The 25,635-nt window shown below is 38.6% G+C and overlaps 1 protein-coding gene across 50 annotated transcripts in view; it reads right to left on the minus strand.

Annotated features, from left to right (window-relative positions):
- Positions 1 to 3,917: 3,917 nt before the first annotated feature.
- ANK2 (ankyrin 2) overlaps positions 3,918 to 25,635 on the minus strand; it is a 679,068-nt gene continuing 657,350 nt past the window's right edge. For 27 of the 50 annotated variants that reach the window (XM_058721568.1, XM_058721573.1, XM_058721572.1 and 24 more), the window contains 11 exons: positions 25,354 to 25,428; positions 22,287 to 22,418; positions 21,194 to 21,337; positions 17,606 to 17,891; positions 15,703 to 15,991; positions 12,998 to 13,090; positions 12,399 to 12,482; positions 12,131 to 12,295; positions 10,676 to 10,858; positions 9,164 to 9,255; positions 3,918 to 6,182 (listed from right to left, as the gene is read on the minus strand). In XM_058721568.1, the coding sequence (XP_058577551.1) occupies positions 5,999 to 6,182; positions 9,164 to 9,255; positions 10,676 to 10,858; positions 12,131 to 12,295; positions 12,399 to 12,482; positions 12,998 to 13,090; positions 15,703 to 15,991; positions 17,606 to 17,891; positions 21,194 to 21,337; positions 22,287 to 22,418; positions 25,354 to 25,428 (1,727 nt within the window). In that variant the 3' untranslated portion in view covers positions 3,918 to 5,998. The remainder of the gene's footprint in view (positions 6,183 to 9,163; positions 9,256 to 10,675; positions 10,859 to 12,130; positions 12,296 to 12,398; positions 12,483 to 12,997; positions 13,091 to 15,702; positions 15,992 to 17,605; positions 17,892 to 21,193; positions 21,338 to 22,286; positions 22,419 to 25,353; positions 25,429 to 25,635) is intronic. The other 23 variants (XM_058721578.1, XM_058721610.1, XM_058721606.1 and 20 more) reach the window with 7 other exon arrangements.

Genomic DNA, 25,635 nt, shown 5'->3' on the forward strand with positions numbered 1-25,635 from the left:
GAAAACTATTCTGTGGCTTAGCTTCTATGGCTAATGGTTGCCAACTCAGTGTCATTTCCACCCTATTCTACATTCTTTGCTATAGGCCGAGGGAAGATCCTCAGAACCGTACTTCCCGGAATCCCTTTGCAGTGGGGTTACGTGTTGGATTCTGCCAAAGATAAGTGTTTGCCCAAAGTCCAAACAGGAAAGAGAAGGAAAACAATTATTTGTTCAGGGCAGCTGGGGAGAGTACAAGACTGCAGGACTTTAGCAGAAGACAGATGAAGTATTTTGTGCAGCTATGTCTGGGCACTCTCCTAAGAAGCATCAACTTCATTGCTACATGAAGCCAAATCCATCAGTGGCAGCTTGGACTTCTGATTTCTGCATTATGGGTTTCTTCCAGACAGCAGCAGCTTCCTTCCCTGGCTTCACTTGTTTGGCTCTTCCAACATTTATATAAGTTTCTAGTTCTCTTCATTAAATCCTTTCCTGCTTAAAATATCTCGTGGGCTTTGTTTCTTGGACTAAACCCAATTGTTATGGGTTAGATTGTGTTCTCCCCCAAATTCTTGTGTTGAAGCACTTGGGTGTAGTACCTCAGATTGTGACTGAATTTGGAAATAGACATTTAGAGAGATGATTAGGTTAAAATGAGACCATTTGAGTGGGCCTTAATTACATCTGACTGATGTTCTGATAAGAAGACGAAATTTTGATATACAAGGAACACCAGGAATGCCCTTACAAAGAAGAAAGACCACAGACTACTTGAGGACATTGCAAGAAAGTGGCCATCTACAAGCCCAAGAGAAAGGCCTCAATAGGGACCAATCTGCTGAGGGGCCTTGATCTCAGGTCTCTGGGCTCCAGAACTGTGAGGAAATAAATACCATCCTTGGGTATTTTGTTATGGTAGCCCTATGAAACTAACATACCAGTCGGAACAGTAACTGGATTATGAGAACAATAGACTCTCTACATTGTCCCTCTGATTCTTCAGGGTGAGACAGTGTGGTTGGAGAGGTGTTTAAGGTATCACATATTAGTGAGTCGCTTGAAAAATTCACACGAGGTCCAACTTACCCAGAAGTTGCTGCTATACTAATGCCATGAAAATTCCATCTCATGGCCTAGATGAGATCTGAGTTCTGATCAACACCCAGGAAAAACTGGCACGGTGTGGATGTCATGCAACACGGTAACTCAGTTGTTTCTGCACACCCACAAAGGCAGCTGTTACGTTCATCCCCACCTCGAGGACAACCCAGGGCCCTGCCAGCACATGCAGCAGCTATGCTAGACCGGTTGCCAGCAGAGAATATTCAATAGGGGAGTTTGGGTAGTTTTACCTAATTCAGCACTTTTAAGGGTAAAGAAAAAATGAAAACCCAAGAATAGAATATGTGCAGGAAGTTTGAAGAAGCAATGGAAACCAGAAGTGAGTTATGAAGACCTACTAAGAAAAAAGAGATCCTGAAGTATCCTTCCTCAGAAAAGGAAGTGAATTAAAGGGCGTAACTGACATAAAAAGATCTTGTGAGTGCCTAAGAGGAAGTGGTTAACTCTACTTTCTAATCTAGAGGGGTGACAGCCTTCAACTCCTACCCTGAGGCCCTCTCTTCCCAGAGAGATGGAAGATCACAAATATGGGTCCATATCTAATGAGCTCCAAGGACACACAGGCCAGTGTGACACTTCCAAATTAAAGGGTTGATAAATGGGACAGGACTTGATGCGCTGCCTGCGCCTGGTATGGCGAGAGGGTTCTAAGGCATTATTTTGTCTTATTTTACTAATGAGGATTCCAGAGGGTAAACTTGCACAAAGTCACATAAGTCCTGACATAGCAGTCCAATCTTAGTCCAAGATTACCTGTTGAACCATTTTGCCTCAAAGAAACACTTCAAGGACTCATCAAATGAACACTTCCAGTGACTGAAGATATCTGGTGGAGTACTACAAACACCACTTTTAAATGTCCCTGTCTACCCTCCACCCACAGGCTATTCATATGTGTCATCGATTCCATTCTGTGGAGCTAATTTAAAGTGAGAGAGTTCTTTTGTTTTTCCCAGGGAGTCTAACCAAAAAAGAATAATTTGTCTGTAGGAGTTAGGAATAAAGGTTTTTCTCAAGATACTTAAAAGATTTTCTTAAATGTTCCACTATTACAGTGAAACAAAAGTTGTATTACACATTTACGTGGGTGGTTCATTCTAAGACTGTAATTCTAGCTTTAATTAGATCAGAAACAGAAATCAGACCTTAACTGAAGGAGAATGTAGTTTCTAAGCAGCGAGTGGCAACAGAGGACCAAGACATTTAAACAATTCTTTTCTTATGGAATAATGAAAGCAAGCTGACCATCTTTTTTTCCATTCTTCAAGAAAACCTTGTAGTGATTTTGTTTTTCATTAAATATTTGGTTGGCTTCTCTTTATCTGTTCTTTTCATGTGCTTGTCTACTTGCCTACACCCAGACCAGACCCTCCATGCTGAAATAAATTGAATTCCATCACTAGCCACCTAAGTTCAAATGCTGTTCGTGCCCGTTTCAATGTGTGTATATGTAGTTGTCTCTTCTTCGTAACTAATTCAAGTCATTTATGAAATGTGCATAATCTTCTCTCAGTCGGGAGGTGGGGGGGTGGGGTTCACCCTACCTTACATTTTAAATATGTTTCTGTAAAAGGACATATGAACCACTGTTCATTGTTTTAATGGAGTTTGTACACCAATTAATGAAACGTGAGAAGACATTGAAGATTCATTCCCTGATGCTTTAATCTCCTTAATCAAACTCAAGGCACTGGAAGCCATGAGTTCCTGTCGGTAGAAAACACAGCCCATGAGAAAAATGAGAGGAAGAGAATGGTCACACAGACAATCCTACTTTGGGAATTTTTTTTAACCTTGACTCTATTTTTATTATTTTTTAATTTCAAGCATACTTGGTATTTTAATTTCGGGAGATCTTGTAAATCAACTAGGCATATGAGCCAGATCCAGTGAGCTTTACAGCTTATACTAGTTAAAACTTCAGTAAAACCTACTCGATTTCCTAACCATGTCTTTTTGTACCTTTTTTACAGTAAAAAAATAGTCTAGGGCACTAAAGAGATTTTTCAAAAAACAAAAACAAAAAACTCTCCAAATACAACTGATTTCAGTCTTGTATGTTTCTGCCCTTTTGCTGTTTATATTGGTGTATCCATTTAGTGTTTAATTCTCAGGCTAGGAGATAAATAACACCCCCACGCACCCCAGCAAAATGCTGTTCCCAAAAAAGGGTGTTTCCAGAGCACCCCGCTGCCTTGTAAGAGAAAACTAAAATGGAAGAGTCATGCCCAGTGGGCCTCACTGCCCTACCAATCCCTGGTTACACTCCCCTCATTTTCCCCAAGCCCCCAAATTCCTATTTAGTAATGATCCCAAAACTAAATATAAATCTATTTTTCTTTTTTAAAAAAAAATTTTTTTTAACGTTTATTTATTTTTGAGACAGAGAGAGACAGAGCACGAACGGGGGAGGGGCAGAGAGAGAGGGAGACACAGAATCGGAAGCAGGCTCCAGGCTCTGAGCCTTCAGCCCAGAGCCCGACGCGGGGCTTGAACTCACAGACAGCGAAATCGTGACCTGAGCTGAAGCCGGCCGGCCGCTTAACCGACTGAGCCACCCAGGCGCCCCTGTTTTTCTCCTTTTGCATAACAAACACAATACAAATTTCTTTGAGAGCAAGGACAAAATCTTTCTGCTCATCTCCGTGCTTAACACAGTGTTGGGCATGTAGCATCTTCAGCTACTAAATAAAAACTACAAGGAAAAGGGCAATTTGTGTCTTTTTTGGCTTTAAATGTATCGCATCTCTTTAATAATGTCTTAGCTCCTGAAATCACAGATTAAGTGATAAAGAAGAATAAATCACTGTTGCCACATTTAACACTTGTACATTTTATTTAATTAAATCAGCCATTGTACACATTTGCAGCTATGTATTGTTAGTGTTGTATTTTTTTTTCCATTAACTAATACATGCCCTCATAGATATATTCAATTAGTGTTATCACCATGGGAACAAGATGCTGATTCATCAACTGAAAATTCACTTCTTCTCACAGTATTCAAGTTTTTTGATTACACAGCAAAAATCAAAACCAAAAAAAGGTGAATAACCATTATGTTGTTACACAGACATCATCTGCACTGCAAATAACACAACAGAAATGCTTTTCTTGAGCTCCAGTGAAGGTTCTGACAAGAAGGCCATGGTGTGTCTCAAAAAGTTTCACCATCAGCCTCTCTCATTTTGGCTGCCAAAAAAGCTTTATTTCCTATCCAACTGCCAAAAAGTGCTAGCATTTGAGGCTTAAGAGATTTGGCTTATGGGAAATCTCCCTCCCAGGAAATTTGCGCCCTTGGCAACACTACTTGAAATGATGAAGTGCCATTGTTTGTCACTTTTGTTTTTGACATTCGGAGCAATGAGTCATTTTTGCACAACAGGAAAAGACCAGATAGAATTGGAAAGTGTTCAATCCCTGGAGGATAGACTCTTTTTTTTTTTTTTTAATTTCATCTTCATCGAATATACTTTTCTTTAACAAATAACTGATTCAAAATGTATACTGTTTATATGAATATATTTGTGAATATATATATATGTTAAAATGCTACACAGCTTCAACCACTAGAGGAATAAGGAATTAGGACATGGAAATCACTCAGATGATTAAAGTTCCTTCTTTGAAACAAACAAAAAAGTGCACAAATGCACTTAAGAGTTTCCAAGGGAGTTTGGATTTCAAATAAATAAATCAAAAATTTTAACCAAAACCCAATTTGTAAGGATTTCTCAACCTTGTCTGCAAGCTAAAAAACAGACCTAGCTGAAAAGTGAAAAGTGCTTGCTCAGGGTCAGAAGAATGAAAACCATCAGTGTTATTAGAAGAGAAGTTTTGACTGTGGTTTTGATTTTTAAATGCTACATGCAGGTATTAGAGAAGATATAAACCCGGAGGTGGGGGCGGGGGGGAACACTCCAGCATGGTGAAGGAGTTTGACCTTTTGCGTAGTGGGTAAATCTTGTTTCCAATGAATTATCTACAGTGCAGTGGCCAGAAGAAAGTACCACCAATAAGACAGCGTGGTTTGCTAAAGCAGCAATGAAAACTGGAAAAGTACAGTAGTTATAGCTTTTAAAATACCCTGCCAATGTGTCCAAAATCCAAAAGACCTGAAGATGCTGGAACGCCACAGGATGTAGCTGCTAGCAGCTGAATACCTCATTGTTTCACTCCTTTTGCCTTCTGCTCCCCTTCTCCCCTCCCTCAGAGTGGCTGTTGGAGAATCATAAATCAAGGCTGGCCAGCACCAGCAATAGTGCTTAGTTAGGATAGTCCCTTGAGGTCATTAACCCATCTTTAACTAGGAGCAATGGCTACTCTGGAAGGTCTAAGGACATGGTAGGTCTGAAGTGCTTCTTTTGCAGTAGAACTGTATTATCATTCGATTGTGTTAGCAATATCTTAATTAACCATTGTTCAGCAATTTCTAGAGGCCTTTTATTTCCATGATGCCCAGTGTAGTTATGATAGGCAGTGGTTTTAATTTTAATATGTTGTTCATCTGAGCATTTTAGCTATATACATTGTACAAGGATATCCCTTGGAAGGATTCCTATACATCAACACTTGAAGAGGTCTGTAGGTGAAGTTCTTCTGATCGATGGATTTTCATGGAGCTTGTGCAGAAGCAAAGAACGACGGAGGTGGCCAGTTTCCAGTTTAGCACAGACACAACAAAGTAGTGGATACAGCATCCAGACTGAAGGATGCTATCTTTGGTCACAAATTAGCTTACAGTTAAAGAGGATGGGGAAAAACTAAAACAAAACGCAGTGTTTTTGCTAAAAGTGGAAGTGTCAGGGTATCCCATTAGGTCGCTCTGCTAGTGAAACGGGAAGTTGCGTATCGAGTGGATGTGTGGTTTCTGGTGTGAGGACAGGGCAGCCCCTCATTTGGCCTCTTGCTTCGAGTCCTCCTTGCAGAAATGCCGAAGGAGTTGCTGGAGGTCGCGCTGGAGGTCATCTTGGTCTAGTGCTTCTGGTACATCCTCCAGGTGCTCCAAGTAAATGTGTTTTCCATGCTGGTCCTTCACCACAGCCCTCTTCTGTGTACTGGCTTTACTCATTGTCGTCCTGGAGGAAAGCAGACAAGAGAGAATTATACTTTCTTCACTACAAGGCAGCCACCACCTTTGGGGTGGGAGTGATCACTGTGACACGAAAATACTTCACTGTGCTATCTCTGGATACTTCTAGACTGAGCTATTAGTTTAACATCTGCAGCCATCCTTCCACCTCTCTCTTTTAAACATGGCCTCTCCCATCTGACGTAAGTCATGAAATGTTTTAAAGTATTTTGGAACAAGGAATATTTTTTAAAACTTTCAGAACTATTTCAAAGAAATAAAACCATGCTTTAATAAGATTCTCTCCAAAAGCAACCATACAATCATTCATGTTTGTTTAAGGTGCACTGATCTGAAAGCGCTTGGCACATCCTGAAACAGGGATTCCATATGTACTTTTTGACAGGCTAGGAAAAATAGTTTTTGATTTTCTGAAAACACCTCAGCTGTCAGCTTAATCCTTAGAGTCGCATCCTGTTCTGGGAAATGTTCTAGGAAAACTTTTCCACGAGACATAGATCTTTAAAAACGGGAATCTTATTCTATCAACATAGAGGAAGGTGAATACCAACGAGAGATGAGGACTGCCCCAGCCTTGAAACTTCATCTGGAGACGGTAGGGAAGAGAGAGGAGAGAGAGAAAACACTGAGACACAGATCCTTCCTCCATCTGCTCAGATTTCCAGGACTTTGCCCATTTTTGGTCTTCTATGCCACTGACTAGTGCTTTCTTGGCTCCCTCCTAATGATTACTTGACAAAAGGGGCTATGATGTACTGTGGTATTTAGTACTATTTTCCTGTATCCCTACTTGAAAATTATTAAACTGTAATTTGTTCATTCTCTGTCCTTCCATCTACTTCTCAATAGAATTATTCATTCTGTAAATATGTGGTGAACATTTTTATGTGCCAGGCACTATGATTGTAATAAATAAGGAAAACAAATTGCAGAGATTTTAAGCGATGTTCCAAATACAAAGTAACACAGTTAGTATGAAGTGAGGCCAAGACTCAAGGATTCCAGAGCCTGAATCCGTAACCACGATGCCATGCATCTTCACTTAAAACCACAGAAGAGCAGTTTTCTTAGCTTTACCCCAGCATTTTTCTTAATGGATTCCTAGTGTTCAGAAGCTAGAGGTTCTGCACTGTCATGCCTTTAAGATCATCCTGAGTTTTCATTATTCTACCTTCTCATACTGCCATGCATTTAAGATACTCCTGATTTAAAAAAAAAAAAAAAGACTTATTTTAGCCAAAATACTTTCAGGTTTTCTTTTGGGCATCTTTGTCTCCTTCTTCCTTCTTCTCATGTTTTCTTATTCTCTCCTTCCTTTGACACCACATGAATTATTTTGTATCTGAAAGCAAACTTAAATTTGTTCCTCTTGATAAAAAAGGTCCAATTTTGTTCCAGTGGTTGAAATGAGATTGTGTTTTTCTCACGATTCAGCACCCATAATATTTTTTCTTCTCCGAAAAGGCAAATATCTGATTATTTCTGCCAAGAGCTAATAGCAGCCTTCGTGGCACTGGTGTGGCTGTGTTGGGGGGTGGGGGGGGGGGGAGAGGCGGTGAATAAGCTTCTATCACAGGACAATCCCTGATATTTTGTGCAGATATTATAGATGAATGTGCTTATGAGCATGTGTATGCATGTAACTCAAGCAGTGGAATGAATTTACTTATGTGTATTCAGGGGAGCAGTGGGGATGATAAAATATCTTCGCGACATACAAGATAAAGCGGTGTACTGACAAACACAGTTCCGGAACTAAATAGCTGTGCAACTTAATTGAGTTGCTCCATATCCCTGGCTTCAAATTCACCAGCAGTAATTAAGAAGTTTGGATTAGATGGTCTCTAAATCTATCCCAATGTAAAGATCTCATGATGTTAGGGTGTACCTGGTTTGTGTGGCTTTGTCTGCATAACTGAATAAAAGACGTAAAAATTCAGCATATAAAAAGTACTTTATCCTTAATTCACGGGGCATTTTTAAAGTTCCCTGAGCAATTACACTCTTTTAAATTCTTAGCTGCTGCTGTTTTTCACATGTGATTGGAGGGCGGAATTGTGACAGAACCTTTAATTCGCTGTTCTAATTATTATGTTCTACAGGCTGAAAATAGCTCTGTAGAGTACTATAAATGACAATCTTTTTCTTCTTTACAATGAAGCGAAAAGAACAATAGTAACTTGAATTTCCATTGTGTCTTTTCACTGAGAAGCTGAGGACACTTTTTTAGCATGGTGCTGCTAAAGGACCAAAGAGAGAGGGGACTAGAGAGAAAGGCCAGGAGACAAGGCAATGTTGCTGACAATCACGCATCAAGTAGGTGATAGGGAGGACAGAGCGTCACAGCTTGTCTCTTTCCTCAGGCACAAAAATGAGCCACTTACTTCTTTTGTGGCCCTTTCTTAACTTGTTAAAATCCCTGGTTTCAGCATTTACAATCAGGTTTGTGGGTATCCAACTCATGCTCATGTTATTTGCCACTCGCATGCAAGATCATGAAACAACTTAAAGATTTTGGAAGCAGCTTAAAAACAAAAACAAAACCCCAAAGCATGTGCCACTCGGCATTATGATTCGGTACGACTGAGCTGAAGGTAGCTGGTCACAAGATTAATCCGTGAGCAGCTGATTGGTTTCCTCTCCAAATGTGCTCCAAATCTGTCAACACAATGGAATATTCTAGCCAGTTGGCCTTAACGAAACTGATGACTTGTTAAAACCCAGGGAGTGCTTGTGTGAACAGGTGTCTCAGTTCCCCTCAAGCCTTGGTATCATTTTCAAAGCGTCAAGAGGACACTACAGGTTTGACACACTGACAGATCTACCACTTGGCAAAGCGGACAACGTAGACAGAGTTGGTAATTCCCAAGGGACGTTAGGGCAGAGGTAGGGGCTCTGTTTTTCTTACAACTGGAAAAAAAAGTCAAGGTGTTAGTAGGCAGAGCATAACCCCATGCTAACCCAAACCTTTTAATTACTGATCCATCCTCTTTCAGAATCTCATTCTCTACTAAACTGGGTAAGTGCACTTTCATGTGGCTACCTGTATAGCTCAAAGCCTGAAGAAAAAAGAAAATAAGACAAAACCCACCATGAGCCATGGACTTAAAAAAAAATCTATTACTTTGCTTAATTGATACCATAAAAAGATATGCTTGAAAGCAGAAATAAAAACAATCCTAGGAACAAATGTAAATACTGAGTTTTATTTACATCTCTCCCATTTGTGAGGGAGATGTATTATATTACTTATAAATGTTGGTAAATAGCATCTGTACCGACTGACTTTTAATTTCCTCCACACCTCATCCCCCTTCTTTCTCCGGTGGAGACTCTAATGATGGATATAATGATCAGAGGCAAAAACAAGCAGCAAATGAATAAAGCCCAAAGCGTACAACTCACATAATTCACCTTTTGATTATACAAGGTCAAAATACTGTCCTTAAAAGTATTTAAATAAGGTATGCTTTTCATATCCCAATGCATTCCCATATATAATCTCAGTGCACATTGTGGGTGTAGAAGAGAATGCACATATAACCTTTAACTTCAAAATGTCTCAATAGCAAAAAAAAATGTTTTGTAGATGTTTGCATATGCCCTACAATCCCTTAGTGAAAACCCCTGGGGCCAGATGTATCTCAGAATTCAGAATATTTTCCCTTTTGGATTTTAGAAAGGTAGTATGATATATATGCTGTATATTTGAATACCTCTGATGGGGCAGGGACAGCATCTACTAATCAAACGCATAAATATATCCACAGCAAAACATATGAATATTCAGTCTAGGTAGGACCAAAAGACTCTCCATGTCATTATAACTCCATATCAGCTCACATTGTTTTACTGCCAAGTTAGCTTGCTATTAACCTACAAAATTTGAATTGGTTTTCAGAATTTTGGGATTTTTTTAATCCTAGTAAGGGTTTGTGGATCTGTCCCTATGGACCCATTTCCTAATTACTGAAAATCAGAACTTAAATAATTATAAATGCTTGTTTTATATCTAGGTTTAAAATAAATCAGAGTTTTCATTAATGCCTATCTTTGGAAATATTTGAGAGCATTAGCTACTAGAGATAATTCACAATCTTTCTTTTCTTTTCTCTTCTTTTCTTTCTCTTACTAATTAAAGAATTAAAGTCACTTCTGGAGCATCTAAGCAAGATGTACAATCGTGACCTAACTCCGGAGACTCTGATTCTGATTCAGTTGAAGCAAATGCTGGTCATCTAGACTTTTAAAAGCATTTAAGATGACACAGAACTTGTCGCTTTGTGGATACCACAAGTTGAGGAAACGTTACCTCACTGTACAAGTTATTGAAACAGCAACTCTACTCTCTTGAATTATTCTGCACCCTTTCATGAATACACATATGGAATGACATAATGGTAAATCCTTTTATTTTTAAACACAAAGCAAGCACAAAGCACACAACACAAAAACATAAAAGTGATAATGCTTCTATACCTCTTCAAAGTCATCTTTGGCTGAAGGAAGATCAGTGGCTAAACTAGAATCACCCAGATGTTTCTCCATCCTTTCTCCATGTACCATAGTTGTTTTAACAACTTTGCTGACTCTACGGCCTTCCACTGGTTCAGCCTGAAATTGTGAGGTACTGGACAAAATGCTGGGCTCAGACAAAGTTACCTAATGAATGAAGGACACATGATAACACAGTTTCTGACTGCCAAAATGTAACAGTGATGGATTTTTCTATGTAAAAACAAACAAACAAACAAACAAAACCCCAAAACCTTAAAATGGTATACACAGGCCTTCTGGAAAATCGTATTTTGGAAAAGAGAAGCAGGTACTAAAAGAAAGAAAAAAGCCTATAATCAACTGGTAATGCCTATATAATGACTCTATACACACAGCACCAAACCCACCACTCATTAATCAGCTGAACGAAAATCTGTCAGGAAGTATTATGAATAAGAAACTGATTCCTCAGCGACATGACAACCTGAGCATGAACTCTCTTGTCCCCCATGTTTAAATGGTTTTGATTTTACGAAGATAAAATTAAACCCCAAAAGAGGAACTCTCAAAGATATGAGAAATTGAAAAAGTAGATTTCTAGAGAAACTGTGGGTGCGATAATAAACTTCTGAGGATGTGAATGAATGCAAAACAGTGAGTGTGTCACCAATGATATGTCAAAGGGAGTAAACGTTCCTCAGAGAGGGAAGTAGAACAGAAAGAAGTAAAACTATAAATCAAGGAGTTTCTGGATCCTGGCTTTAGTGACTGAAATGCAGAAGTTTAAATATCAAATATTTATCTCCAGTGCCCTCCAGAAGACTGCTATGCTGCCCGGGCACAAGCATTACAACACAATTTTACAAGGTCTTTTCATGACATACAGCTCGCCAGCAAATGGAATTCTGGTCTTTTAAAATTTCAGTTTTGGATTTCTGTTTTATGTACTCAGCCATGAATTAAACAGAAAATAGAAATAAGAAGGACCAGGGGCACCTGGGTGGCTCAGTTGGTCGAGCGTCCGACCCTTGATTTCAGCTCAAGTCCTGATCTCAGGGTTGTGAGATCAAGCCCTGCATCCGGCTCTGTGCTGACAGTGCAGTGCCTGCTTGGGATTCTCTCTCTCCCCCACCTCTCTCTCTGCCCCTCCCCTGCTCACTCACTCTCCCTCTCTCTCTCTCAAAATAAATAAATGACCTTAAAAAAATGAATAAATAAGAAGGACCAAACAGAGACAATGAGTATAATGGCTACAAATGTCCTTGAAGGTTAGTTTAAAATTCCACAAAATCATGAAGAAACATGTGAATATGCAACTGAAAGCAGAGTGCCATATAAGCAGGAGCAGTGGGGCCAGTATGGACAATCGTGTCCATCTCTTCTGACTCTGCTTTAGACCTCTCCATAAAATCAGGTCGGAGAATCAGATGATCTTACCTCTGACTGTTCAGTGTCACTCTTTAATACAATGCGCTTCATGACTTTGGAATAGCCATCTCCTTCCTCAATGCTGATGGGTCCCTGTGCCATTCCCTGCATTGTAACCTCTTCTTTCTCTGTGCCATCAGAGGCTACGTACCGCCTAATGATTTTCCTAGTGACCTGAAAGATATTTTATTCATGTATCTTGTGTTTGAGTGACAGTACCGGGGTACCGATAAGTTTTAAACAGGAGGCTTTGAGATCAACCATGTTAGGACAATACCTTCTTTACCACAGTGTGTCCATGCTCATCAATGTATTCTTCTTCTGTGACTGTTTCTGGGGGTATGTCAGGCATATCGTCTCCCTAAACAGTTGAGAGAAAACGGTCACTTCAGTGTTGGGCATCAATTCTGAGAAACTACTCCCAAGTGCTTATAATGTTAGAAAATGAAGGGAGCTACTGAGAAGCACTGCTGAGATGCCAAATCCTGTCGAGTAGTGTGTTTTAAAGAAAAAAAAAAAAAAGGTGGGAAGTAACATGCTTAGGAGAATTGGACCAAAGTTAGGTGTAAAACAAACACACCAACAAAAACAGACAAGCAAGGTGAGGTGGGTGGAACTGAAGAAGCGGTCTCTCTCTTGCTGTTCGCTCTCTTGGAAGTGGGCTGCCAATGTCATCACCACTGCAGGTTTTTTTTTTTTTTTTTTTTTTTTTTTACGAACAAAACTTAGGAGAGTTAAGTGAAGGGGTCTGCTTTTGAATGGCCATGCACTACCTAAAGAGCATGCCAAGCCCTCGTGGCTCCATGGCTAGCATCACTCTCTGAGGGTTACGGGGACAGAAGTGTCCCGGACGTGCAGGAACGTAACAGCTGGTACCTGAATAATCACTCGTCGGCGGACAACCCTGGTAGTTACCATCGCCTCCTCATCTGAGCTGGCCTCCAGCTCACCTAATTCCTCTGTTAGCTCCTGGTGGAAGCATGGAAGCATCGTTTTGTTTAACACGCTAAGGAATGTCTTCACTACCGGTTTCTGCTTTAGTTCACACGGTTTTCTGAAAGTTTTATTCATGGAGGCTTTGCTAGAAAAGCCAGCACAGCAAACAAGTGTGTGTCTGTCTCACACTTTGGTAAGAATACTTTTTTGTTCAATGAATGAAAACAATTCTGGAATTCTGAAAGCTGAGTGCCCATCTGTCAGAATCTATCAAAAGAAATGAGCAACTTGTCCACATTACTTCTTGGACTTAAACTCCTGATAAATAACCAAATGTAAACACAAAACTTAAGCAACACACACACACACACACACACACACACACACACAGACACACAACACTTGTAAGCCATCAATACTCAACACTCAGGCTTAGGCTTAGAATGATTAACCCACAGGTATGGAAATAACATGCTTGTAGCAGAACTTTCTGCAAAAAGTCAAAATTTCCTGCAGCTCTTATCTAGCCAGTTGAGCATCTCCCTGGCAACAAACAAGGCAGGCTATGAATAATATTAGACTCATTTTGCAGAGCATTTAAGATGCACAGGCCAGTCTGATTTTATGGGTCTGGCCCAGAGTCAAAGATGGAGCTAAGAACACAATTTTAGATTAGAACATATCTCGGGAGCATTCTATTGAATTACTCTTTCCTAACAGGATACTACTTTTTTTTTTTTTTTTAAAGAAAACTCAATGATATTTTTTCAACATATTTTAAAATATCTGACATATTTCTATATGCTTTTCTGCTAAAGGAAAACATGTAAAATCGAAACCAAAGTATACTTTAAATACATTCTGGAATCTGCTGCCTAGAAAGATGATCAGCAAGAAAAGTGACTGAAGTTAGATCCTCAAGTTAGGGTCATGAGAATTAAGGGTCAAAATAGGAAGCATCACAGAGATAACTGGATATTCACCAAGAATAAATGGAACAGGCCCATAGAAAGTGGAATACAGGGGAGCCTGGGTGGCTCAGTCGGTTAAGCGTCCGACTTCAGCTCAGGTCATGATCTCGCGGTTCGTGAGTTCAAGCCCCGTGTTGGGCTCTGTGCTGACAGCTCAGAGCCTGGAGCCTGTTTCAGATTCTGTGTCTCCCTCTCTCTCTCTGACCCTCCCCCGTTCATGCTCTGTCTCTCTCTGTCTCAAAAATAAATAAACGTTAAAAAAAAATTTAAAAAAAAAAAAAAAAAAAAAGAAAGTGGAATACAGAATGACATCAAAATTTATTTATATGCATAGAAAAAATAAATGAATTATACAGATAATTGTTTGAAATCTATACTTCGATTAGCCAATGGATTCTCAGGCTAAATTTAGTAACTCCTAAGCCCTGATAGCATCTTTGAAACATTTTTACCAGAATTCATTTAAGCTGAGAATTTGGGAGATGAGTAATTCTGTGCAAAGGTACACTTAAAATAAAAATCCATTCATGGGATGAATTCATTATTTAAGATAACTACCAAAACTGGGACACAGTTCTCATTTGCCTGAAACTCCCCTAATTTTAGTTAAGATCTTAGATAAATCCTGCTAGCAGATGTCACCCTCATAGTGAACAAAAATAAATGTAGGACTTAAGCCCACAGATATGTTGTATCATGCTTTTCTTCAAAACCTTTCAGTTCTTTTCTATACCTCATTCTTTACTACTGAGACCTATATTAACGCTTTAAAAACACGGTGACATAAAAAATGCTTTTGAATTCTAAAAGGACAAATATATAATTTAATAGATATTAAATTTAATCCAAACAGATTCTCACACTTTTTTGTGCATGACAATCATCCAGAGAGTTATTTAAAATGCAGATTCTTGCTCCCCTCTTCCCTGAGATTCATTCCTCTGAGGAGGGCTTAAACACCGCCAGTGAACACTGAGGCATGGGAATGATTCAGAATACACCGTTTAAATTAATTTCTTAGATGGTCTCCGGAGACCCCTCTTTGCAACATCAAAGCTCCCTTAATGACAAAGGAAACACTTAAGTAAGTTTCTGCTCCTTATTCTGACATCCTGAACCACGATAAGTTGAGGTACACTGTCCTTTTTCAAAGTCATTCTTAAAATAGGTATAAGGAGATCTATTTTGGAAATAATCCTTCCTTTAGTGAGGAAAATTTGAGGGGGGGAGGAAAACCCCACCTGATATCCACAGTCTGCGTGTTCATCACCTGACAGCACAGACAGATGTAACCAGAGTCTGGCTCCCACAAGTTTCCATGGCTGGCACTTACTGAGGGCCCTGTTAATCCCTCTCACTAGTCTTCGTGCCCATGGTTATCAATTCTGAAAAGCTACATCAGGCATACTGTTTCACTCCAGGGTTCTTCATTTTCCTTAGCAAAAGGGTTTCCCAATTGTAAAATTAAGGCTCATGCTCAGGTAGCAAGAATTAGAACTGTGTATCTTTTTTTTTCCCTAGATTCCCTGGTTCCCAAGTTTTAAAGGGGATTGAGGGGTTTCCAGGGTCCAGGTTGATTTTTTTCAGAGAAAAAATAAACCATCAGAGAAATGGAAACTGGGGAAGATTTGTAGCTTTGCTGCCTGTGGGCAAGGAAAGAGAGGAGATCCTTACCTTATGGAAAGCTGCATCGTCATCGAATCTTTCAAGGGCCTGTGGCTGGTCATCCGCAGACTCCACTATCACAAGGCTAGTTTTCTGAGAACTCTCCTCCTTATGTTCTGGGGGCTCTTCGGGTTCCTGTACGATGGGAGAGTCGCCCTGCTCACTAGATGTTGGAGTCTGGAGGTGTGGCCTCTCCTCCTCAGGAGGGGTACTGATTTCCTCAGGTGTCTTGCTTTGAGAGCCAGATATAGCCGTAGGCTTTTGAGTCTCTGACACTTCCGTCCCTGGGGTTGTCACACTGAAATGGAAAAGCCAAGTTACACCATGAGAGCATTTACATTTCCCCTTTTGCTGAAGCAAGGCAATTGGAACGAAAGATGGAACTTGTCTTCATGGTCCATGACAAGTCAAAATAGGTTTTGTATATGTGGCCGAGAAATGAAATTTGAATAAAAATTATATGTAAGAAAGTTACAGCTCCTTGATCTAGTATTAGCTGGGATGGATTTATTTTAAAGAGAAAAATTATTCTAAAATGTATTACCATTTCTTAATCTCTACAAAGTATATAAATTATAATTTCATCTTTTCTTTGATACCTCAAGGTTATCTTGAAGATTTGAGGAGGTTTATATAACAAAGATCTGTAGATAATAAGGCTTCTGAAGCAAGAATCAGTTTGGGAAATTTTTTTTAAACGTATATAAACCCCATGTTAATATGGTTATCATAATTGCAAATATAGAGAGATTTTTATTATACTTCTGGAAAATTATTACTTGATGGAAAGACCTAGTTAAAACTTTTTCTTCTGATTTAATTTGGAGTTACTCCAATGCAATCTTTATAATCTCAATTTTAAATACGAAAATTCTTTTTCTGCTTTTAAACTTCTTATTACAAATTTCTGATACTAAGTGCCCAAATGCCTCTCTGATATTCCCTCTTTGCTTCCCATCTTTTTATTTTTCTTTCTTTCTTCTTTCTTCTCTCCCCTAAAATCTAAAGGTAGTTGGTAGGCCGTGGCTCAGTGGAAGAAAGAGGATTTTATTACCCATTTCACCCTCTTCTCAAGCTCCAGTGACCCCAGCAGAAAACTCGCTTACTGGTGTAATCTCCTGACACACTATTCTCAGATTTCAGGTCTGGGGACACACTTGCCTTTCACATCATCTGTTTTCCTTCTCTAGATATAACAAGCATCACTTAAACAATTCTCTTTCTCATTTGCTTCTATGAAGCCCAGTACTTGAGTTCTGAGCTGACTGTTCTATAGCTTCCTTTAGCCAGAAAGTCTCCGGAAGACTTCTCTGTATTTCCACTCTTAACTTATCCCACTTTATTTTGATGGTCTTTCATTCTGTGTGAATAATTTGTGTTGCGTTTCTATTTTTATTGTCAGCCACCCCAATGCTTTGGTGACATACACTGAGGGCTGCTTCACCTACAGCATCCCTGTTCATACTGTGAACTAGCCATGGGACAATTGGCACATATCAGAGCACTGCAGAGAAGTCAAGTGCAATAGTCTTATAAGCAATAAGCATGAGGTCTTCATGAAATCTTACAGTTTAAACAATGCTTTCACAGGCATATCCTTGACCTGTGACCCTATGAGATGAATAAGGTATATATTCTTATAACTTAGAGATGTGGAAACAGAAACCAAAAAGGGCTTGGGGCTTGCCCAAGGTCATAGAACCGGAAGTTGTTTCAAGCAGATCTACCATACAATGCTGCCATAATTATGTCTCAAATCTTTCGCTCTTTTTCCTGTAGTTCTGGCACTTGTTACTGGTGGGCTTATTTGAAAACCATCTGAAAACAATTTACAGTTGCACATGCCTGGCACTCTTGCCATACCGGCTTATTTCTTGGAATTACATTGGACAGGCTTTCTTTTGAAACTCACAAGTACTCCTGCTGACATTCAAGAGATGACTCTTCAGGCAGGTCTTGCATTTTCCCTGAGAAATCCTGTTGAACTTGCTCCTTGTGAGTTTGGGGAAAGAGCTCTGTTGCTGAGCTGTCCCCCTCAGTTTTGGGGATGCAATCCTGAAAAGTAGAATAACCAACAGAAATGTCTTCCTCTGAGACAATGGGAGGGTGATCACAGGACTCGCTTTCTTTAGAAGCAGCTTGCTCCTCTTTCTGGTTGTGCTGGGCACTGCATAGCTCCTCTTGAAGTACTGAGAACCCTACAGGGAGAAACAATTTAAATGAAGTATTAACTGAAGCTCACTTATATTAAATGGGTATTTACTAGGTAACTATTAATGTGCCACATCCTGTGATAGATCCATGGCTACAAAGCTGAATGAGATAACTGTGTCTGCCTTCAAGATACAGATCATCTATTGAAGCTCAGGCAAGTAAGAATCTATTGAAATGCAGAGTGACGGGGCCACAGTGCCAGTCAATAAATGCAGGAGCACCCAACTCAGGGTTAAAGAATCAGGAAGGGAAATGCAGAGGGTGTGACATTTTAAGGAGACCTAATGATAACTGCTACTGAGGCATAGAATGTAAGTGGGAAGAAGGATTAGAGTTTAATAATAATTAATAATAGCTAATACATTCTAAATATTATGTGTTAGGCACTGTTCCAGGTGTTCCACAAGTATTAACTTGTATTAACAACACTTGAGGTTAGTACCCTTTTTTGTGGAGGGTCTCTCATGCCATGCTAAGGAATATTATCATACCCAGGGCAATGAGGAGTCACTGAAAACTTTAGCAGAGGTATGACTGACATTCATCTACTTATTTATTCACTCAACAGATGTATATATTATCAACTATGTAGTAGGTGCTGTTTAGACGTTAGAGATATAGCAGTGAACAAGGTAGAAAAAGTCCTCACTGAACTTTTATTTCTGCAGATATATATTTATGATAAATTTTAGGAGAAAAGGAAACCATGGTAAAGAGTAAATAGGGCTAGTATTTTAGATAGAATTGTCAGGAAAGGGTCCTTTGGGGAGATTGATTTTGAGCAGAGGCCTGAATAGGTAGGTGTTTGATGCTCTGAGGGAAGAATGCTCCAGAGTGGAGGAAACGGAAAGTAGCAGAGCTCCAAAGCCCAAAAATGCATAGGGTGCCCAGGGAACATCAAGGAGGCCAGGTGTCTGGGATTTATAAAAAAAAAAAAAAAAAGGAGAGAGACAGGAGATAGGACAAACTTTCACTGGATAGTAACACACACCATCATTTAAATCTATGAAAAGAAGCTACAGAAAGGAATTGTGTAAAAATAACCAGGAAAATAAGCAAAAGAAAAAAAAACATGAAGGGAGGGTGTCACGGAAAGTGAATGAAGAAAATGTTTTTAAAAAATATTAATTTTTTGTCAAATATTACTAAGGAATAAATAAGATGAAGACTGAAAAATTATTTGCTGTATTTGGCAATGAGGAAATCATTGGTGAATTTTATAAGATTGCTTTCTGTTGAGTGGTGATGACTCAATAAATGACTGTCATGGATTCTAGAGACAGTTCTAGAGAACAGGAAGACAGGAAGTAGATATAGGGAATATAGGCTATTCTTTTGAAGAGATTTTCTATAAAATGAATGGAGAAACAGAACAATCATACAAGAAGGCATATAGGGTGAAGGAGTTGTTTTGTTTTGTTTTTAAAGAATGGGCTCTACTTAAATGTCCATCAACTGATTAACGGATAAAGAAATTGCGGTTTATATACACAAAGGAATACTATGTGGCAATGAGAAAGAATGAAATATGGCCTTTTGTAGCAACACGGATGGAACTGGAGAGTGTTATGCTAAGTGAAATAAGTCATACAGAGAAAGACAGATACCATATGTTTTCACTCTTATGTGAAACTTATGAGAAACTTAACAGAAGACCATGGGGAAGGGGAAGGAAAAAAAATAAGGTTAGAGAGGGAAGGAGCCAAAACTGAGAACAAACTGAGGGTTGATGGGTGGGAGGGAGGGGAGGGTGGGTGATGGGCATTGAAGAGGGCACCTGTTGGGATGAGCACTGGGTGTTGTATGGAAACTAATTTGACAATAAATTTCATATTAAAAAAAAATAAAGAATGGGCTCTATTAAAGCATGTTTTAATGCTCTTGAGCATGATCTAGTTGTAGGAAGCCACAGTAGATAACTGAAGGAGTGAGGTCCTTAATTGGATAAAAAGAGATGAGATCCAGTACAAAAGAAGAGATAATGGTTTTAGCGAAGCAAAGACATTTCATACAGAAGGGAAGGTAGAGTATAGACATTGAGATGCACTTCGATTGGTAGAGTTTGTGGTGAAAGAATATGGACATTCGCTTAGGACTATTCTTATTTTTTCTAAGAAATACGAAGCTTGGTCATTATCTTTAAAAAAGGAGAAGAGAAATGTTGGAGGCTTGAAAGAAAAGGAGAAGGTATAAAATAGAGTTGTGAGAGAGAGAGAAAGAGAGACAGAGAGGGAGGGAGAGAAGATAATGAGCATGCAAATAAAGGAGAATGGATCAGAGAAGCTTTAGTACTGAAAAGGTGGTAGGGTCAATGGCTGGAGGTCCCAGTGGGTTTGAAGAATCACTAGTATCGAAGCAAAAGAAGAAGTAAGTGTAATGCTTCAAATCAGGACCCAGAAGTAATATAGTCAGTGGTAATGATATAGTCTTGGTTGTGAGCACAGGAATGGGTAGCTAGAGTAAAAGACACAAGTATAAGAAATACCACCAAGGATCCAAGGAAAGGGCATTGGATAGGTCATCCGTGTTGTTATGAACTGAGTATTTGTATCCCCTTAAAATCATCTGATGAAACCCTAATCCCAATGTGATAATATTTAGAGGTGATGCCTTTAGGAGGTACTTAGATCATGAGGGTAGAGCCTTCACGACTGGGACTTGTGCCCTTATAAGAAGACGTCAGAGAACTAGCTAGTCCTCTTTCCCCCAGGTAAGGACACAGCAAGAAGGCAACCATCTGCAACCCAAAGGAGGGTCCTCACCAGAACCTGTCTGTGCTGTCATCCTGATCTCTGACTTCCACTCTCTAGAACTGTGAGAAATAAATTTCTCTTATTTAAGCCACCCAGTTTATGGCATTGTGTTATAACAGTCCAAAATGGTTGGAACAAAGGTGAAATAACAAAGAATGAACAGTATGAAGGTACCTATAAAATGAGAAAAATATGTGATCACCAGAGTTCATAGACCACCCTTTAAAAAAAGAAGGAAGGGGCGCCTGGGTGGCGCAGTCGGTTAAGCGTCCGACTTCAGCCAGGTCACGATCTCACGCTCCGTGAGTTCGAGCCCCGCGTCAGGCTCTGGGCTGATGGCTCGGAGCCTGGAGCCTGTTTCCAATTCTGTGTCTCCCTCTCTCTCTGCCCCTCCCCCGTTCATGCTCTGTCTCTCTCTGTCCCAAAAATAAAAAATAAAAAATGTTGAAAAATAAAAAAAGAAGGAAGATTTGTTCCAGTCACCTGAATTAGTCATACATACACCACACACCCACACACACAGATTGTTTGACCTTCACTATGATCCAGTGCAATTGTCTGTTCAATTTCTGCATAGCTATGACTGATGCGCTCCTGGAGAGGCTCTGTGCTGGCCTCCATGAGATGAACAATATCCATTCGGTTGATCTTGGTAAGACATTCAATGAGACTTGTATCTGGGATATTAGAGAAAAAAAAAAACAGAAAAACATTTATAATATCTGAGGGGTACTCTTTTGAAAATCTCTTTCACTTAGTTGCCTTACTAAAATTTTTATATCTGTACAGGAAACAAAGCCCAACTAAAGGTCTTTGTAAAAAAAAAAAAAGCAAATAGAAAGGAAGTATGCATAAAATAGTGGGGGAAAGCATAGGCAAAAGCCCTAAAAGTAGAGTTGCCAGATAATATATAGGATATCCTGTCAAATTTGAATTTCAGATTAAAAAACATTTAATATAAGTATATCCCAAATACTGCAGGGGGTATACTTATACTAAAAAAATTATCTGTAGGCTCTTTGAAATTTAACTGGAAGCCCTTTATTTTTATTTGCAAAATCTGGCAATCCTACCTAGAAGAATGGTAAGAGAAGGAAAGATAAATGTAGACTGGATGTTTGTAAGGGAGGTCTGTAGGTAGATCTTCAGAGAGGCGTTAGAGGAAGTAGCAAATTTAGCTGAAGAATGAGAGGAAGTAATGGTTTTTATCACTTCTCATTTTATTTGATGTGGTCAGAATATTATACATAAATCATTATAAAGAATATCTACCTGACATCTTTCTGTCATGTAAGTTATTTAGGAGTAAAGGTAATAATACTACCAATAAAACAATGACAAATAAAGTAACTGAGTCCAGTCTCAATATTTAGAAAATTTTAGGACTTTCATAATGTTCCTGTTAGCAGCCAGTGTTTCCACTGACATTGTTCACGGGAATATAAGAATTTTTATGCAACATGCATATTTTAGAAATATCATAGCTTGTTCTCATTTGCTTACAGTAGCACTTCAGATTGATGGCATTTGTTATTATTTTACTGAATATGCAAGAGAGGGCTTGTTGAATAAGACATATACCCCGACCTTTAGCCTAATGCTTTTTACATACAGTTTCCCACCTACCTGTAGCATGTTTCCCATCCCTTTCCAGCCAGTACTTCAATAGCGCATGACTCTGGTCTTGGAGGGAGTTAGGATTCTCAATTCGAATTTGATGAATTTGCTCCTCAGTGAAATCCAGTTCTCTTGCTAATTCTAGACAAGAAAATATTACTCTAAATACAGTAACTTCAACATTTGAGTCTCTAACACCTTGCCTTGTGATTTTCTAAGTGATGTATTCTTTGTATTGCTGTAATAGGGTTCATTTTCTCCCCTATGTATTAGAAGTGACTCTCAACAGGTCTTTGTTCTTCTAGCACTAATTGTGGATTTTATTAAAACTGGATATAGAATCAATAACTTTCATTGTGGAATCACTAAGTTTGAGACAACTGTTGATACAAATATGTATAATTCAGGCTCAATTAATTCCAAAATGCAGAAGAGACCATTCATACAGGCCTATACTCTTAACCAAGATAATGAAAAATAAATTACTAAAAATAGGAATTATAGACTGTTTCTCACTTTTAATCATCATTAGGCAATGTTTTAAGTAGTATAAATCCTATTTCTGGATACTTGGATAAATACTGGCTGTGGTTATATTATGGTGGTTGGCTAAACTCCTTTGATTGGATGTCACATGAATAAAAGGTCTGGGAAGCATTAACTGACCTAGGGGAAAAGCCACAAATTTTTCCTTTAAAGTCTACCACTATCACTGTATTTGGACACTTATACATTGTGGTGTGAGTGAGTGAGTGTAAATGAGTGTCTTCTTTGGAGGGCAGTTTGCCGATATCTTTCAAAATTAAAAATATACATACCCTTTATCCAGATATTCAATTCTACTTCTAGTAATGTGCCCTGTAGAGATACTCATGAAAATACACCAATGCACTAGGATATTTGTCATTAACAGGAAACAACCTAAATATCCAGCAATAAAGGCCACTGGTAAAAGTATGATACTTCCATACAGTAAAAATTAAATAGTCATTTCAAAGAATGAATAGATGTGTCTACCCTGATGGAATATTTACAAGGAATATTACTGGGGAAAATTGTGCTTACTTTTAAATAACAGACATAGGTGTGGGTATTGTATATTTTTTGGAATACATGAGAAAGTGTAAGCAGTTACTTTTGAGGCATGGTGTTAGAAGACCAGATGTAGGTGTGAAAAACTTACTTACTTTTCATTTTATACCATTCTGTATAGTTGTGGGGCTTGAATTTTCAACAAGTATACAGATACTACACTTTATACACAAACACACTTATTTAAAAAACAAACTAAGTAATTCTGAATGTTACCTATTTGTCAATCATGGATATTTTGATGTCCTTCCTTTCCCTAAATCACTCAATTAAATAAATCTGATTATTATTAACAATTGCCTTAAAATGTTTAAAAGTGAGGACATGACTATTCTTTCTGTTTTGTTATCAATTACCTTTGTTACAGGTTTTACGGAATTCTATGCATCATACTGATTTCATAATTCACTTTCCTTTAAAAAATTATTTAACATACATTATAGCTTTTATGCTTAAATATCCTAATCTCTCAGAAAATTAGTTAAATATCTTATTCATATGTATTTCAACAGGCATCCAAAACAAATTTTAGTACTGTTCACAATGGAGATATCTAATATAAGGTATCTAAAATAGGGAACCCTGGGTTACATCTCCAACCAAATTTTATGACAATTACATCTCACAATGATTTTGAAACACAGTCATCTCCCCAAAGTTTAGGTATCCATAGTTCCCAAAGGAGGATGGTGACATGTAGCATATTCTCAAATCTCCTAATTTAAAGTTCTATTTTTCAATGAATTATTGGGACTTCATCATTTCTGCACAGCAAAGGAAACAATCAACAAAACTAAGAGGCAACCTACAGAATGGGAGAAGATATTTGCAAATGAAATATCTGATAAAGCATTAGTATCCAAAATCTATAAAGAACTTATCAAACTCAACACCCAAAAAACAAATAATCCAGTTAAGAAATGGGCAGAGGACATGACTAGACATTTTTCCAAAGAAGACACACAGATGGCTAACAGACACATGAAAAGATGCTCAATGTCACTTATTATCAAAGAAATACAAATTTAAACTTCCCATCTGTCAGAATGGCTAAAATTAATAACACAGGAAATAACAGATGTTGAAGAGAATGTGGAGAAAGGAGAACCCTCTTACACTGTTGGTGAGAATGCAAACTGGTGCAGCCACTCTGGAAAACGATACGGAAGTTCCTCAAAAAGTTACAAATAGAAGTACCCTATGACCCAGCAATTGCACTATTAGGTATTTATCCAAAGGATACAAAAATGCTGATTCAAAGGAGCACATGCACCCTGATGTTTACAACAGCATTAGCAACAACAGGCAAATTATGGAACGAGTCGACATGTCCATCGACTGATGAATGGATAAAGTTGTGGTGTGTGTATACCATTTGCAATGGCGTGGATGGAGCTAGAGTGTACTATACTAAGCAAAACAAGTCTGTCAGAGAAAGACGAATACCATATGATTTCACTCATATGTAGAATTTAAGGAACAAAACAGATGAGCATAGGGGAAGGGGAAGAAAAAAAGAGAGGGAAGCAAACCGTAAGAGACTCTTAACTCTAGAGAACTGAAGGTTGCTGGAGGGGAGGTGGCTGAGGGGATGGGCTAAATGGAAGATGAGCATTAAGGAGGGCACTTGTGATGAACACTGGGTGTTGTATGTAAACGATTAATCACTAAGTTCTACTCTTGAAACCAATATTACACTATATGTTAACTAGAATTTAAATAAAAACTTGAAATAAACAAAAAAGAAAGTATTATTTTTCTAAATTCCAGAGATAATAAAAGGCCTGCCCTGGTTCACACAGTGAGTTAATGCAGAGCCTGGATTTTCTAGTTCATAGTTTATTATTCTTTTCACTATTCCACAGTCTTCCTCAAGGAAAGAAACAAAACACACAACTTGTTCATTGTTAACAACACATGGCTGATGCCACTGTTATTTAAGTGAAGCAAATTTTGGTGAAAAAGTGTGTCACACTCATTTTACCTGTCCAGCTGAAGCCAAGGTGATCAGCAATATAAGCCAGCCTTTCCTCGATCCGTTCCTGCTCATCCTGTTGATCTATAGAAGGTCAAAAACAGAATGGCCAAAGGTTGTCTATGACAGGAGAGCAACCATGGTACTGATCATCCAAAAAAGGAAGTCACTTGTCCAAATATTTGATAACAGCACAAATTAGCTATCATATTTTAAATCATTTTAAGTTATGTGTTTGCCTGATTTCTGGAATGGAATGGGGAATAAATGTAATTATAAATCATGAAAACC

The sequence above is a fragment of the Neofelis nebulosa genome, chromosome 3 (genome assembly GCF_028018385.1).
Source record: "Neofelis nebulosa isolate mNeoNeb1 chromosome 3, mNeoNeb1.pri, whole genome shotgun sequence".
In the NCBI taxonomy this organism is placed as follows: Eukaryota; Metazoa; Chordata; class Mammalia; order Carnivora; family Felidae; genus Neofelis; species Neofelis nebulosa.